The sequence below is a fragment of the Falco cherrug genome, chromosome 3 (genome assembly GCF_023634085.1).
Source record: "Falco cherrug isolate bFalChe1 chromosome 3, bFalChe1.pri, whole genome shotgun sequence".
Lineage (NCBI taxonomy): Eukaryota > Metazoa > Chordata > Aves > Falconiformes > Falconidae > Falco > Falco cherrug.
Window position 1 is genome coordinate 40,329,774 of NC_073699.1, and position 17,072 is coordinate 40,346,845.

Below are 17,072 nucleotides of genomic sequence, written 5' to 3' on the forward strand. Positions count from 1 at the left end.
CTCAACTATTTTTTCCCTAATTTCAGAAGCATAGATATTTTCCAGCATTACAGCATAGCATCAGTGAAAAGGAGTTCTAAATCCTAAATCTTTGCCAAACACCAATCTTAGCACCTCAGGTCAGTGCTCTAATATTCACCCCCTTCTTTAGGGGCATTTCTGATGTGCTAGTTACTCAGAAGGAGTAACTAGCCTTTATGGGTTAGCAAAGAGACTTCTACATGGGTGCCCAAGGACTCTAAGCCCAATGTCCTTAATTCAAATAATTCTTAGGAATATAAACTTAAGCCAGGCAAGACCACTCAATATCCTCTATGTGACTGCACAATAAGTAGATGTGAAAATCCAATTCTATGACCTACAAATCAAAGGTCTACTCAAAATCTCATCCAGAGAAGCAGCTTGTAACTCCAGGCTTTGCTTTGCTGTTTGAGAAACAGTGGGGGGTTTAGATCCAGAAAATATAAAATGTCATTAATTCATTGTTAACTGATACATAAACAATGCATCAGTTTTCAGTAATGCCTAATGTATAAAATCATTCTTTTCCTATATATGAACACGAGAGATGTATTCTTGGAAGTTTATAATTTTATTTTATTTTTTCAGGAGATATATGAAAAATAATATGTGGGTTTCTCTTATAAACTTTTATTTCACTTTGTCCATGTTACGGAGCTAAAAGTCAGATACATTTTTTGCCGCCTGATCTTTGCTCCCTCACGTTCATTTCTTACCATCCTTTTCCAGTAGATACTAAAGACAAAAAGACAGATAAATCTTGATTTCCAAAGGTGTATTTTTCCCCAAGTCAGTTGTCTTACTAAATCCTATATTTTTTTAAGTTGCAAGGTCTTTAAAATTCTTTTACTCATGTAACAGCTAGAGTAATGACATATTCTTTACCACAGATGGACCTGTGCCACTGATAGTTTATGGAAAACATGTTCAATTAATTATACTTAGATTCCTATACAGAACTATGGCTTTGTCTAATACAGTCAGAGAAACCAGACATTTACCCTGCTCATGCTGCTTTTGCAGCACTGGTCCAAACCAGACCTTAAATTGAAGCTCTCCCAGAGCCACACTTTATTGATTCATTCTGCACCCTGATGTAAGCTCGAGATGATATCTAGGAAATGCTGGCAGAAAATTAATTTCTTCATTTCAACATAATACAGATCTCTGCAAAGCTACCTGATATAGGGCCACCTATGGGTGCTTATGGTCTGTACTTTGAAGGACCCAAATACAGAAGGCAAGATGAGATTTGTAGACACTGAGCTTAGGTAGATGGACTTTGTGGGAAACCTATGCTATGGATGCCCTTATGCAGCATGGTCATAAGCAAAGGTATCTTGTGGGCAGCAACATGCGTTCATAGTAAATCAAGGGCTTGATCTACAGTGGGATGGCTTACCTGAGGAAGTCTAGCTCACCATGAGTTTATATAAGAGCAAAGAAATAAGGAACTAAGTAAATTGGAGTCAACACAAAGGCAGAAAACGAGAAGAATTATAATAACAATAATAACAACAATAACAGTTTTAGGGTTTGTTCCACACACATCAAGTTACTGCCTTTTCTTCTTTGTACACCAAGTCATGCATTTTCTGTATTTTCAGATGTAAAGTTAGAATGAAGGAGCAGCCCACAGAAAAAGCACAAATAGAGGCCAAGCTGCAGAAAAAGGAGTAAGCAGTCCTATGAGAGGACCAAAACATGCATGAAGTATAAAAATAAATAATGAAGTAAAAAAATAAAAATATTAAAAGAAAGCAACTCACTTTGGGGCATAGTTGCATACCAAGTAAACAGCTCGTCGCCAAACAGATCCCCAGACGTTCATATTGTGGCATGTGTGGATTGCGCAGCCTATACGATTGGAAGTGGCCCAAACCATCTGAATAAATATTTATTATTGGTGAAGTCCAAATTGAAAAGAAATATAAGTATATATATATATATGTACACATTTATTTGAGAGAGAGAGATATAAATACATCACAGAAAAGTCCAGTTTTGCACGGTAGGTTTTGAATAGAAGAATGTAATTTATATAACCTGTGTGTAATGGGTGCACATGGGTCCGTAACATCGCATGGGGCACCTGGGGTTGCAATCTTGAGGATAAGGGAAAGCATAATCCTTCACCTCATCATACCATGGCTTGACCAGCTGGAGAATAGATCGATACCTGGGTTTATTTGAAATACAGAAAGAAAAACATGTCATTTTAGATTTAGGCATTTTGGAACTTTCTGCTGCTAATCCCTTTGATGCAAGTCACCTAAATACACCTTTCTTCATGCATTACTAGGGGCACAGTATTAAGCAATAATACTCTTAAGCTAAATGAACATAGATGGATATGAATTATTACTATAATACTGGATGACACTTGCATCAGTCTAAGACCTGGATCTCAAAGGCTGTTTGAAGGCTTACAAAATAACTGTTTTGTAGGGTGTGTGCCTACCTTCCAGTTCTTACAGAGAGGTTCTGGCCCAAGAATCTCAGTAAGTAGGAAGGTCCATGGTCCCAAATGCAAGTAGCAGCCCAAGCCTCTGCAGATTTCGCAAGAGTTTCATCCCAAACCTGACAAAATAAAATATCCTTAGCAGCAAAACAGAAAAAGAAATAGCAATCACAGTGCAAGAACACAAGAAACAAGTATCTTAAGTCACAAATACACTATCATAACACAGAGCTGTAACTAGGCAGAGAGCTCTTGAATTCAGAAAACTGTGGGGCAGCATGGACAGGATCTAGCAGGATTTGCCCTATCCCTGGAACAAATTCCAGCCCATATTATCAGAGGAAGCCAAGTATTCAGATCTCTCCCTTTTTTTCTGGAACAGCCCTTTACTGAACAGGCATTCTCCTACCATTTTCCCTTCTGCGTTGATGAGATCCATGTGTGAAGAGGAGTGAAACATTGGATGGGACTCAGAAGGTTAAAGTGAAGGAGAGGCACACAGGGAAGAACAATCCAACACAGGTATTACGTACCCCACAAAACCCCAACACTTTTGAAATAGGATCTCAAGAGTATCCATAGCCAGAGAGAGACTGTATGTGGCAGCTTTTTATATTTGAGGCCACAAGGTCAAGAAAAGGGATTCCACAAAGGCAAAGACTACAGATAGTTTCCAGGTACGGTATGAGTTTCACCACTTTATTCTGCATGGGAGCTAACGTTGCTCCCTGCCTGGAATAAAAAGATAACAGCTTCTCTGTAAGAAGAGACCATTTTACTTGTTAAGTTCTCCAATGATAGGAACATGGCAAGTGAACTTAAATACTGTCTCCTTTATATGCTTTGTCTGCTCACTTACATACTTGATTTCTAATTCGGCTGTTTTCTCCACAGCAAACAGGTTTGCCTCAGTGATAACGGAGATATCAGCAATAGAACCTACTGCACCACCGGAGCTCCAGATAAAGAATATCTATCTCACCGTTGTATTACAAGTATGTACAAATCCTAGTATATCTTGGTGCTTAAGTGATACCCAAGCAGGCTGTATATCCTGGAAGTAGATGCACATTTTGAATACCCTCAGTGGAGTGTTCTGCTGCAGGACAGCTTTAGTGAATTGCAGGTAGAAAGGCAGGAACAGAATACAGTAAAATTGTCCACCCAGCCCATTGCAGCGTTTTAAACACAAACCCAAACTCATAAATCTTGAGTGGCTATGAAATAAAGAATATGCTCTCTGAGGCATGAAATAAGAAGCAAAGTCAGAAATAAACTTATCAAAGGATAAGGTGGCCAACATGACAAATATTTTATGTACTATGAGCTAATACTGATTTCTAACACTGAATTCATAGTTTTAATTTTGCAAACTTGCAGAGTGAAAAGACTGGACTAGGTCAGTAATCCATGCCCTGGCTTTGTCTGGTAGCTTGTGAAATGTGTTACAGCGAAAAGGACAAAAACTAGTAAATTTCATGAAACTGCTATATCACTGAACCAAGCTTTTGCTGCTAACACGGAGTGGGTGAGGCACATCCTAGACTGAACCCTGAGCAGCACAACAGAGATCAATACGAACCCTTGACACAAACGATCTTCATTCAAGCAGAACCACCTTAGGGAAAGTTAAGATGGATAGTGCTTAAAGCAGAGCAGATTTACTTTACACCTGTTCGTAAAAGGTCCCAGAACAATGTCAAAGCAAATTACCAGTAAAAGGACAAAACAGACAAGTGTTAGGAAGAAGTATGCTAACGAGGAATGGTCTTCAAGCCAGGGCACACTTGGACTTCAGCTCTGAAAAAATGAAGGGAGTTTCTCAGGGGAACTAGGGATAAGTCTGGAACTTGGGAAGAGAAGGCTAAACTGGAGCACTAGGGTACAAGAGAAGGAACCCAGGATTGCTATGGCACCATCCAAAACCCAGGAAATGCTCCAGGGCCCAAGGGGAAGAAAACTGTGTACAGACATTTCTTCTGCTTTGTACCTCTGCCGACGTTGACTAGCTGCATGTGGATGGTGTACAAAAGAACCTTTACAATCTCTGCGGCACATCAGTGGTTCCCAAAAGAGGGCTTCAAGAGTGGGCAACAGTAAGTGCGAGCATAAAAGTGTGCCTGGAGAGTGTTCCTGAGAGGTTGGGCCACGGCTGGCATCTGGAGCCTGCCCAGACCCAGGGGAACAGCAGCACATGGATCCAGCGTGTGGGTCCAAACACAGCTGCCTGGTGTGCATCCATTAGGGGCAGCTCCTCCAGGACTGTGACACCCCATAAACACCCTCCTTTGCTGGGATTAATCATGCTTCTGGCACGACTGCTCCCTGCCAGGAGGCTGCACATAAGGTTTGCATGCTTGCTCCCAATTGACCTGGCTGCAGTCCCACAATATCTAAATGTGTACTGTATTTGCACAAATAGCACTGAGCTCCTGATTTCCACCCAGCATATTTTCGTGTACTAAACTGCCTCGCAAAATAGCACGTTAGGTGTTTGAAAGCAATGTGAAGACTGGATTAGGTTTTCACTATTCATGTCCTCTAAACTAGGCACGGCTCCCCTACCGTGGACAGTGAGAACATTGCTATTTCACTTTCATGGCTCCTCAGCTTCATTTTCACTTCTTGGGAATCATCTGCAGTATTTGGTTGGTAAAGTGTCAGGGGGTTGTTTCGAACTCATTTAAAAAGTTGTGGGTTTGGCAGGTAAGCATTACTGTGATACATAGTGCGTTCTGCTTTCCATTATCTTTTCACTCTTGACCACTTTCTGGACATGGGAAAGATTTGGCAAACATAAAAAAAGAGAGAGAAAGAGAGAAAGAAAATAACCACTGAATAAGAAATAAAGTAGAGGGGAGCATGTGCAGCATCTTTTAATTCCCTCCATTCCTTCCTTAGCAGGCTGGTGGAAAGCCTTTGCACAGGGTCCCCTCCTGCTATGTAAATAATTTGTATTCCATGGGAAAAGATGAAGTACTTTACCCTCCTTATTTTGTTTTAATTTACCAGAAGAAAAAGTGGTCTCAGTCCCTCTAGGACTAGCTCTAGATCATCTCCATGAGAAAAGGCAAATAATTAATACAGACTGAAGCAGAAAAAATATCTCATAATGACTTACAATCTTCTAAACTGTACGAGACTGTACTGTTAGTTCACCCCTTTCAAAAGAAGTCTGACTCGGAGTCCACACTTGGTTTAACTTGTATCTCAGCTCAGTCCCCTGGTTTGGGCATGTGAGAGTACAGTGCAAAGACATTTAGATATTTGAATCCATGATGCTTCATTGTTGTACATAGATAATAAGCATATAAAGAAATAGAAAAATATCCTAGAAAGAGAAAGTGAAGTTAACTTGAAAGCCAGGCCAGTTTCCGTATGAGGAGAAATTAAAAAGCTTGTGGTAATTAGCAAAGACTTTACAAAAACAGTGTGATAAACAAAATGATAAAATCTGAAATTATGGCCAGTCCTAACATGTTAGGGAAAGCTGCCTGACATGGACACAAAATTGCAAAAGAGAAAAAGAAGAAAGATTTGCATACTCAGTGGGTCAAGATCCAAGGAGGTGATTCATCCTCAAATGCTATCATGCAAAGTCCCAATTGACCTGGCTGCAGTCCCACAATAAACTATGCTCAGTCTCTCCCTGGGGACAGCAAATCTTCATTTTCTAGGTTTGTTAGTAGTTGGGGAAGCAGTCACCTTCCTTCCACCCACTATAAAGACCCCACCCCAAACTCTCCAGAGTTTGGTCCAGCATGGAAACCCTCCCCACTCCTCAGCTGGGTCTGACCGAGCTGTGACAGAGTTAAAGCATCTCACCACACATCCACTGGCAACTTGAAGCGAACATCCTTTGGCCAATTTATTTTTCTTTCCTAAGCCAAAGCTTATTTTCCTAGAAAGCTGTCTGACTGTGCTCTCTGCACTGCTCCCTGCAAAACTATACTACACTTGAAAATTGTCAAGCAGATCAAACACAGGGAACAAGCCACTGCTGCTACACGGGGAGTTTCAACACCAGAGACCACTTTGTGAGGCAGCTCTGGGGTGTTCTCTGCACTCACACAGCACACGCTGGTTGAAATTTAGGATTAAAATCTTAGCATCAATAAAGTTAGCAGGAATTTTGCCAGTGAGGCCAGAATTTCACCCAAGATGGGTTTTTTGTTTGTTTCACTAGGCAAACAAATATTAACATAAATTCTTTTATTCTCATAAGGTATAATGAGCAACAGAGTGTAAAGCAAAATCTCTTTAACGTTGAATGATATTTCATGAAGCCCAAAAAGTGAGCTTCTTTCCCCAAGAGAAGCCTTTTAGTGTTGTGGGTCACAGTTTCCTCATACCCTCCCTTTCTATAGCTGTTCCTATAGCTGTCTCTTGGTTGTTCTTAGATAATTTATACGTAGAAGGGATGGAGTTGTCCTTTTCTTTTCTGAAATAGGTGGTCCTGGTCACAACTACTCACTTAGAAATTAAAATGGTGGTGAAGCTGAATAAATATTATGATGAAGAAAAAGAAGAGAAGCAACTACAATATCACAAAGATCTGTCCACATTTGTTGAAAAGTAATTGGCTGTTCCCTTCCTACACTGATAGCTATGCTTTAATTTGAGGAATGGTGCATATAACCATTTTTAACTACAATTTGAACTTAAAAACACAGTTGTTCTGCTCATTCTCATTACAGCCAGAATTATACTCCTAATACCAATTGCTTAAATGGAGTAGCTTTCTCTTGACAGCATGCTCAAACATGTCTTAGGGGGCAAACCCTGCTGCAGAACAGGGGGTAAAGCTGAAAGCAACAAGGCATTTCAGATAGCAACCGTACTACTATATCTGTAGGTAGAAAACATTGAACAAGTTTACCAAAACCAATTAAACGGAGCACTCTTAATACAATTCACATTTTCTTACTTCAAACTTTCTAAAGGGCTGTTGTATGTCTGTTGTATTATTGGAACCATACTGCTACCCTGGATACATTTACCGTGTGGTAATTTTACTTGAAAAGTAAAGTTTCATATTCCTAGTTTTAAATGCATTACTGCAACATCTAGTAGAACAGTCTGAACATGCAAACTTTGCTGAGAACATCTGTGAATGGTGAATATATGAAGTCATGGTTAAATTACACTGACTAAAACAGAGCAGGGATTCAAAGCAGCGTTCTCACAATCTAGAGCCCATCACTGGTGCTAACGAAACATCCTAAGGCTTTAGGATTTTGATGGTATCAAGGAACCGCATCATTTGGGATCTGTACCTTTATTAAAGCAGGAGCATATGTTCGCTATAGGCCTCCACAATGACTAGGTGAAGTAGTTGATGTCAGAACCTCCTTAAGGACCTTCTCTTTTCTTAGAGCACCTCTCAGTTTCGGTGCACAACAGGCTGGAGTCCTTTTAGTCTGGCTTAATAGTATTTGTACTGTGTAATTACATAAAGATTAGGAAACCAAATCTTTCTCTTGTGTAAAGGCTGATTCAGGACCTCTGGATATCAGTGAAGCGCATGACATGACTGTTTTTCCCTTTCATTAGCCTGTCTCAGTAAGATGGTCCAAACACTCACCACAACATTTCTGCCTGGAACCAGTATTAAAACACTGGGTTTCAAGCTGACATTGTGAGATGTCAGTTTGCAGTCCACAGAGCTCTAGGAAGTAGTTCATGTCTCTCAGAGTTTGGCTTGGCCATCCAAAGGATGCCAATACCTGGAGAAAATGTACATCAGGTAATTTTCTGATGTGTTTTCCATAGCTGGAAGAGTTTGAAACATACTGCATAAGCACATTTAATGCATATTAATTGCATAATTTGCTGAAATAGGAGGAAAAGGTCAATCACAGAAGTGGCCATGTATGGCTATTACTTTACCTTCTTGATCACGTCTTAAGATTTCTCATTTTTTTAAAGAGAATTATTTTAACATTTAGTGAAAAGAGGGGAGAAGGAAGGTATCCTTACTCTGTCAAGGCTTTCTTTCATATTTTGAAAGATGCAAATAAGTTCTGGGACGTTATCTATCATCCAAAGCATCACTAACTAAGAAAGGAAAGGATGAATGTCTTGGAATTTCACATAGACCCTTAATGGCCGTTTTTCTTAACAAACAGACAATCCCTATCCCTGCAAGTATAAAAATGTTACATTCGTAAATTGCTTTCATGCATACTAGAATATGTTAATGATTGTTTCCCATTTCTGCAAGAAGACATCTCCTCAGTATTTAAAATGGAAAAAAAAAACCTGGCTGCTCTATAAATCTAAAAATGGGCATCCATTTCTATTACAACCCTTCAACACACTGTCAAAGAAACAAAAAAAAAAAAAAGACAAATGACAATTTTCACTTTTTATGTTGCTGATACCTATCCACAGATTTATGATCTGATTGGCAAATTCTTCAAAACATGCTATTATTATTTTTTTCCCACAGCACTCAATTTCTGTCTTCTTCCAAAGTCATCAGTAAAAACTGTCAACACTTCACTGCATTTACTTTCCTTAAAAGTGATGTTGCATTGTCTTTTTCTGTTGAGTCACTGCCTCAAAAGTAAAAATAAAGTACATGCAGATAAAATGTTTATTTCAGCTTTCTTACAGGTAGACAAAAAGGGCTGATTCAAGCAAGTCAAATACCTCCCAAGTAAAACAGATACTTAAATCAGTAATATCTTTAGACCTGAAAGGTAGTTTGATAACTAACGTTTTAGTTGCCCCAACTAGAGATGCTACACCAGAGAAAGAATGACTGACCTGGAATTGCACCCCTTTATAAGTTGTTATTAAAGTTCAGAACTTGGAAGAAGTGGAAGTTAAGATCCATTATTCCTGGCAAATATGGGAAGTGAGAAAAAAACCAAACATCAATCTATGCTTTGCTAGTCTAGTTCTTCATTATGCAAGGATGATGACTTTCCATGAGAAAGCTGAAACATTTTTAATTTAATTTTCCTGATTTCCTGATTTTCAGAGACAAAAATTAATCTGTTTTCAGATTAATCAGATACCTTCCCTGAATTTCAGAATGCGTATTTCCAGTGACAAAATAAAATATGTGACTTAGTATTGTTATATCTGTATTGTGCCTTGTTGCATGAGCTCTGAGACATCATTACCAAAGCAAACGGCAATGAACTCTCCTCTTCTCTGCAAGTACTCCGAAATGGTTGTTAGTAGCAACACATAGCAAGAACTTGTGATCTAAATACAAAGGGAGAAGAATACACAGTGATGCACCATATAAATGCTTTTCTCATTCCATGTGGATATCTGTGTGTGAACTGGAGGTTTTTTAGAAGCACTTAATTTTACAGCCCTCATTGTCACAAAGAGAATATGAAAAAAATGTGAGCAGTAGGAGCGCTCCTTCTCTGAGATTGCCAGCAGACAGATTGCTAGATAGAAGATAGGGGCTAACTGGGGAATCGAACATGTTTTTAACCCGGTAGCCTAGGGGGTCTGCTAATGATCATTTTAAAGCATTCAAGCAACACACAACCATGCTTCAATTCTTCTTTCGCCATCGTAATCCCTGATCTTTACTGGCTTAGTCTTATTGCCAGTAGCAAGAAAGCTCCCCTCACTTGCATGAGTACAAGAGAACTTCAGCAGAGCATTGCTCTATAATATTAAACACCAGTAGCAGCCCTCAGTATTTTACTGGTTTGGTTTTACTATGATGTATCAGCTAGGATAATATTCTGCATATTTCTTAGTGGTAAAACAAGTACTTTAAGCAAAGCATACACATCCTGGTCACTCAGTACCCTCCTAAGAATTCCCTGAGTGCCCATCAGGTGAGGGCTGCTGCCAGTAATGCCACAACAGCCATGGTGTGACCAGCCCCTCAGCTGGCTGCCAGCAGCTATACAGCTGGAGTGACAAGCACCGGGTACAGGTCTGAGCACAAATCCAGAGCTAACAAGTGAAGTATGCTGGTTTAAGCACTCTCCTTTTCCACACCTTCTTTACACAACTGCAGTTATGTGATGAGATTGCAAATGAAATGTGGGGATACGTAATAAGAATATAGTTCCATGGCAACACAGTTACATTTTGCAGTAATAGAAAGTGGCAATCTGTATTCCAGTTTTGGCATCTTATTTGTTATTCATATATGCTTACTGTGGACTCACACTAGTGTCTTCAGAACAAATCCATGGTGCGTTCCTGCACACCTCAGAAAGGTGGCCAGTAGGACCTTCTTTTAGCAGTGACCAATCAAAAAATTCACCTTTCTACCTCAGACTTCTGATTTTGTTCTCCATTAGCCCTGTAATTCCGCATGTTTGCCCAGCTGAAGATCAGAAGCTCTTACTTCCAGAATGGAAGCAAGCGGGAAAGAAGAAAACTTTGATTCAAGCAGTTTCTTCCTGTGAAAAAAACGTTGGGAAGCTGAGGGATGAAATTTGACTTGTCCAGCCCATCTGCACAGCTGCACTCCACAGCTGCTCGTGCAAGCCCCAGAGTGGATTAGCAGATGTAGGCTGCTGCCCTCCAACATGCAGGTCTTGTCCTCACGGGTCATTCAGCCATGCAGCCTTGCACCGGCCGTGTCACTTGCACATGTGGTGGCCGTGTCTCAGAAATCCCATGCAGGAGTCCCTTGTGCAACTTCTCCCCTTCTTTTCTGTATAGCCAAACCTGTAGCATTTTCAGGTTCAGATACTTTCTGTAGGACCCCCCACCACATCCACTATCCCAAACCTGGCACAAAGCTTAATAAAACAACCCACCAGCCCTTTCACCTGCATGCTTTTTCAGCAGAGTGACTGAAAGAGCCTCGTCTCTTTGCCTTCACTTTTTTCAATACATACTGTGTGATGAAAACATATGAGCTCATTGGAATTTATAGACAGATTTGGCAAACATCATGTATTTATTTGGGCTCTGAGATCATTTGGACTCTAGGCTGTCTCTCTCTCTCTCTGAATATGAATACTTTTTGCTCTCAGCTGCCACCTGTTAGAAATTTTACTGTGCACACTGTAATTCATGCCTACCACATGCGCAAGACCTTTCTTAAATGCATTAGGTAATAAGTAGAAAGTTTACACATACAATTGCTGAAGTCTGCCCTGCAGAGAAAAAAAATCTTGATGGGCATCGCAGTTCTGTACCTCATTCTTTTGCAAATAAATACAGGGTTAATACATCAAGCTGCTTGTCCAATACTCCACTGCAACTCAAAGTAAAACTGTGCAATGTTTCATAGTCAATTTACTCTCATAAAACCAAACCTCCAAACATCTGATTCGCACTTCTGAAGGGCTCAGTATTAGAAAGTCTGTCTTGTAGTAATCAGGGCATCACCAGACAGATGTCCAAGAAACCTCATTGCCAGAAATTCCTATGAAAATTCAAGTCTATATTTTATACAGAAATTTATATTCCTAGGTGCCTATTTGGTCCAAATTCAAAGTGCTAACATTTGAAGCTTGACTGCTGCTAATAGTCAATTTGTTTCTTCTAAATGTTGTCCGCGCTTCTTTTCATGTTTGGCACCAGGCTTTTAAACAATAAGAAAAAAAGAAAATTGGTAAGCTGTCAGATTTAATAACAATAAGCTTCCCTGATATGCTATTATTTGTTTAGCTTTTTGAAAAGTTAAATATCAGAACTACGTATCTTAAAATATTCAGTGCTTTCCTAACCTACTGCAAGACATATTTTAGTTGGCAAGAGCTTATCTCAGAAGTGGTAACAAAAAGGACCAAACTTTGTCTAGCTCCACGTTACCCTGACAATTCGTCATGAGTCTAAAGAGGAAGGTGTCTGACCTCTATCATTTTAAATGTGATCAGAACAAATTGCTTTTTCTCACAACCACAAAATGTGAATGAAAAATGTATTTCTTTTGTGGTGTTTTGTTTCTCTTCTATATGAAAAAAAATCTACACTTTTAACTTTTTTTTTGTTACTAACCACTGAAGTTTTTCCTTAAAACAAAAAATGTTCTTAATTTCTTTAAAAGTTTTCAAAGAAAATACTTATTATTTTCCAAGTAGCTCTAACTGAAAGACATGGCAGCATGACACAAAAGAAAACACATAGCTTCTTCTTTCTGCAGGATAAAGAATAAGAACAATAGTTCTTTATTCTCAGAAGAAGAAAGCTCAGTTTAAGATTCTTTCTCTTGATGCAGATTAGCATATATCACTGCACAGATAGAGGTGCAAACCCAGTTCATTCTTGGCTGAGTTAAAATAGACTTCAAACCGCATCCCAGGGCACCTGCAGACACGTTCATAGGTGGAGGTGCCTGTGCTGAAGACAGCATTCTGTGTACTAAACCCTATCAAGTGGTTATCCTGGGGTTTCCATCTTTTGCTGCCTTTAGGTCACACATTTCCACAGACCTGGACAGACTATTCTTCTTTTCAGATTTTCTTTTCAGGTATGGAAAGAGGATAAAAATGATTAGAGGCTTAAGATTACTATCATCTCCATTCATGTATGAAATGAAGTACTGTGTACTTTGGATCAAGATTCTTGTGAAAAATGCCCTGTCTCTGTTTTTAGCCAAGAAGTTCAAGAGGTGCTACATTTAATAATAAAGGAATGTCTAATTCTGAGGGCTCTGGGCAAGTTGCTTTTCTATCTGAGACTTTACTAGGTTGTTTTTTGTTTGCTTAAACTCCTAGAAGGCTTTCTGCTAATACTAAATTTAAATAATGTAAATATTCTCTTCTAAAACACTATCAAGATGGAAGTTTTAAAATTCTTATGCATAAAACTTTGGAAAGGAGCTCTAATACCAAAGCAAGTTTATCACAGTCATGCTTTATCAACGTATATTTATCAACAATAGCTTTTTGGGGGAAGTTCTCCATATTTTTCAAGGAGTGCTTTCCAGCAAAGGTCCTTTCTGTTCAACTTTTGAACAGGTCTTCTGTCGTTCACTCTGAACACAACTGATGGCTTTTTAAGAGATATACTTCTTATAGCTAGCATCCACTTTGATTTGACCGTAGATGAACACCAGTTTAGTTACTGAGACAGAATGGAGTTTCCTGGCCTTTTGTAGATGAAACTGCTAGAACAGCGGGCAGCATCCTGCATCTCACCGATAGCCAATGATTAGTACAGTGCTGCATTACTGACAGTATGAAATAGATAAGTGGATAATCTCACCTGTGAGGCAAGAGAGCTAGGTAACTATTGTGCCAAAATTAAGAGAATGTAAGCTCCATCTGCTTTTGCTTTCTCTCAGCCTACTGCTGGTTGCCATGTTTTGCTCCCACTGCAGAAAAAGGCCGACTATGCTGTGAAACGACTGCTGCCTTTCAAAGCTGTCCTGCAGACACCCCTAACTGTAACCATATAAACCATATCCGTTGTTTCTGTACCCTTCTCGTTTTCTGAAAGGATTGATAGTCCAGAATTCATTAGCCCGTGATATTCAGACACTCCTGGTGCTGGCAGGCGCACCAGGCAGAAGGGACATACTCAGTTGGCTGAACAGAAACACAAGTGGTAGCAGGGAGAAACTGGAACCACTGGACACCTTTCACCATTGCAACGCTTCTCATTTGTTGTCACCTCCCTTCTGAATTCCCAGCACAGAGCAATCTGGAAGCTATGGCAGAATGCGATAAGTGGACGACACTGAGAAAGCTCCAGACTCCTCCATCTCTCTCCCCTCAGAAGTCTGGCGTGGACTGTACTTAGATTTACTTTGTGCTCTGGCGTTATGAAAAGCAGATTAAGATCTCTGTACCCTGACTCATCATCTGATTACTTTACTGCAACCTTCTCTGTGTATGCAGGATTTAAGATAACAGGGCTATTCAATGGAAAAAGAAGGCTGCCAGTAACTTCTAGAGTAAATTCTCCATTGCATTATGGCACTTGTGTCTTTAAACATGCACAGTTAAAATGATGGGCCTAATCTGCTTTGACATTTAAGGGTGCTGTTCACTGATTTAACAAAGGAGCTGTAAATTGAGTGCAACTGTAATCTGCTCCAATCTGCAGAAGTATTGTAAGACATGCACATGGAAATTACGGAAAGATTATATGCAAGCATGCATCTCAATTAATGCCAAAAAAACTGTCAGTAAATATGCAAAGGGTAATGTTTGAAATGAAAAAGGAGATAAATTCTATTGGGCAGTGAAAAAGTGTATAAAAAGATTAATTATCTGAATTTTAGAGGGAAATATTTAGGTTAGACATTTGGAAATAATTTCTATTCCTAAGGTAAAATATTTGCCAAGAGATGTGACTGAGACAGCATCACTATATGTGTTCAGGAGTAGACAAGATGAAAACCATATGTATTTAAAGCAGAAGGAAGTCCTGCAACAAGACAGGGATAAATTACATGAATTAAGAGATCCTATCCAACTCATTAGACATAAATCTTGAAGGAACTAGCCCTGCAATCCTTACTCACAGACATGGATGATTTCAGTGGGACCATGTAGATGAGCCAGGGCAAACAACGCAAGAACAAAATATTCTCTAAGATTTAGAACGGTCTGTAAGAAACCACACTGACAACAGCAAAAAATAGGTAAACAAGTTGAGAAGCTTATTTATCAGAAATGCTTTTGCATTTAAGAGGAAACCAAACTAACTCACTTTTTCCATGTCCATATAAAAGGCTTTAGGTATTAAATAGGACTTTGGATAACTTGAAGTAGGTTGGTTGGTTTTTTTTCATTTTGTCTTACACGTCACACATTGCACAGTGTTTTTAAGATCACCTTGACAGCAAGTAAGTTTTATCAAGATTTTCAAATTTAGGAGTGAAATAATAATGCCGTTGTTTACATTTGTGACAACCAAGTGGGCTATTTTCTTGCTTCTCTGACCTGACTTTGTAAGTTGTCTGCAGATGTTCATGCACAGGAAGCAAAGTCTCCAAAGTCATCACCTCAGCAGAGGGTCACTCCTGGGCCATACGGAGTGCGCAGATCTCCCCCATGACTCACATGGACTCCCTCATACAACTACCAAGAGCTTCTTTTGCAACACAATTACTTTTCTTTTAGAACAATAGTTCATTTCCTTTGTCCATTTTATCACAGTCTTTCATGAGGATTTACTACAAATTAATAGGCTCTGTTTCTCCATTCCCTCCCAGTTCCTCTGCTAGCGGCTCATGAGAAACTACCTTTACGTTGCCATGAAATAACTGGGTATCCAAACTAACCCATTTCAGGCTAGTCTGGCAATCTTTTATTCTGAGTCCTACAAAGTGACATGTTCAACAAGGGGCAGATTTTCCCAAATATAAAAGCGCATTTATGCAATCTGAACAAAAAAGACCTGAACCTGTATCAGAACATTTTCTATACATAAGCAGGGTCAAGTTTATCTAGAGCGTTTTTCTGCTCTTAAAATCTTCAGGCAGCATTCCACAAACATTCAGCTTCATGTTTTTGAGTGTGCAGTCCTGCCCCATCTATTATACTTCAGACATGCCAGTCTGCTCATGACTACGTTGATCAGCACTGGGCTCAGGTGCATCCTTGCAGAGCCAGCTGTGAACTGCTCACAGCTCCTCTTTCAGTCTAGCTCTTTAACAAGTTTTCAGATCACCTTAGAGTGCTCTTAACTGGAATGGATTTTCCCTCTTTGCCTAGAGGAATGCCATGGAGACAATGTTAAATGCTCATTAAGGCCCAGCTATATCAGAGTTACTCCTTTTTGGTACGTGCAAACTGCAAAAAGCATGCCTGTACGTAAGTACCTACTCCACCAGGTTTTGCACGCACACAGTGATGTGGGTTACAACAAAGGCTACAACACAAACTTTTAAGGAACTGGCCTCAAATAGGAATGATTGTAGGGAAGGTAAAAATAACATTTGATTCTCATACAAAAAGATATTTCATTAATGAATGTTTTTGGGAGCCTAAAGATAGTACCAATGCATACTAAATGGCATGTTTTATGAGACTCAAATTTCAATTGACAACATACTGCAAATCTTTACTGGCCTACCAAGTAGATGAGATGTTCCAGAAAGGCACCACAGGCCTCTGTAGTACAGAATTAGTATTCAGAGAAAGGGATTTGTTTGTTCACAGACTTCAACTGCATTTGCAGATTTCATACCTTTCAAACTAGAGAGCTGCAGGCAATTCTACACCTCACTTTTTCTAAATCATTCATTTTATGGAATCTTTCTGTGTTCTCCAGAAAAAAAATATACAAAGCCAAATGGATGATTTTCACCCTCTGCCAGGTCAAAAGTATGGTGTCATCTTTCTTTCTGCAGGTAAGGTATCAGGTTTTAGAGCACAAGTAAAGACAGGAGAATGACAGTCTTAGAATGAGAAAGAATGAAGGATGTCCTAAGACTCAAATTTAAAGTCGTCATTACCTCTGCATTATAGGCCTGAAAGTTCTTGTTTCTCTTTCACTGTCCTTCACACACACACTGACTGTAGTTTTGTACTTGCAGAAAAACTTCCAACTGAAGCCATCATCAGTACCAGAACCAGAACCAAAAGGAGGACTGCTTTAAAGTCTGACACATAGGGTGCTAATGTGCCAAGAGAAAAATTTCCCAAAGTCTGACGTAAGACACACCAGTTCTTTCACTAGGGACTGACAGCAA

The 17,072-nt window shown here is 39.5% G+C and overlaps 1 protein-coding gene across 2 annotated transcripts in view; it reads right to left on the reverse strand.

Moving 5' to 3' along the window:
- The window catches only part of PI15 (peptidase inhibitor 15), a 29,287-nt gene that overhangs the window by 7,367 nt on the left and 4,848 nt on the right, over positions 1-17,072 (reverse strand). For both annotated transcript variants that reach the window (XM_027811159.2, XM_005443183.3), the window contains exons 3-5: positions 2,483-2,601; positions 2,068-2,200; positions 1,791-1,906 (exon numbers count right to left, since the gene is read on the reverse strand). In XM_027811159.2, coding sequence (XP_027666960.1) covers positions 1,791-1,906; positions 2,068-2,200; positions 2,483-2,601 — 368 coding nt within the window. The remainder of the gene's footprint in view (positions 1-1,790; positions 1,907-2,067; positions 2,201-2,482; positions 2,602-17,072) is intronic.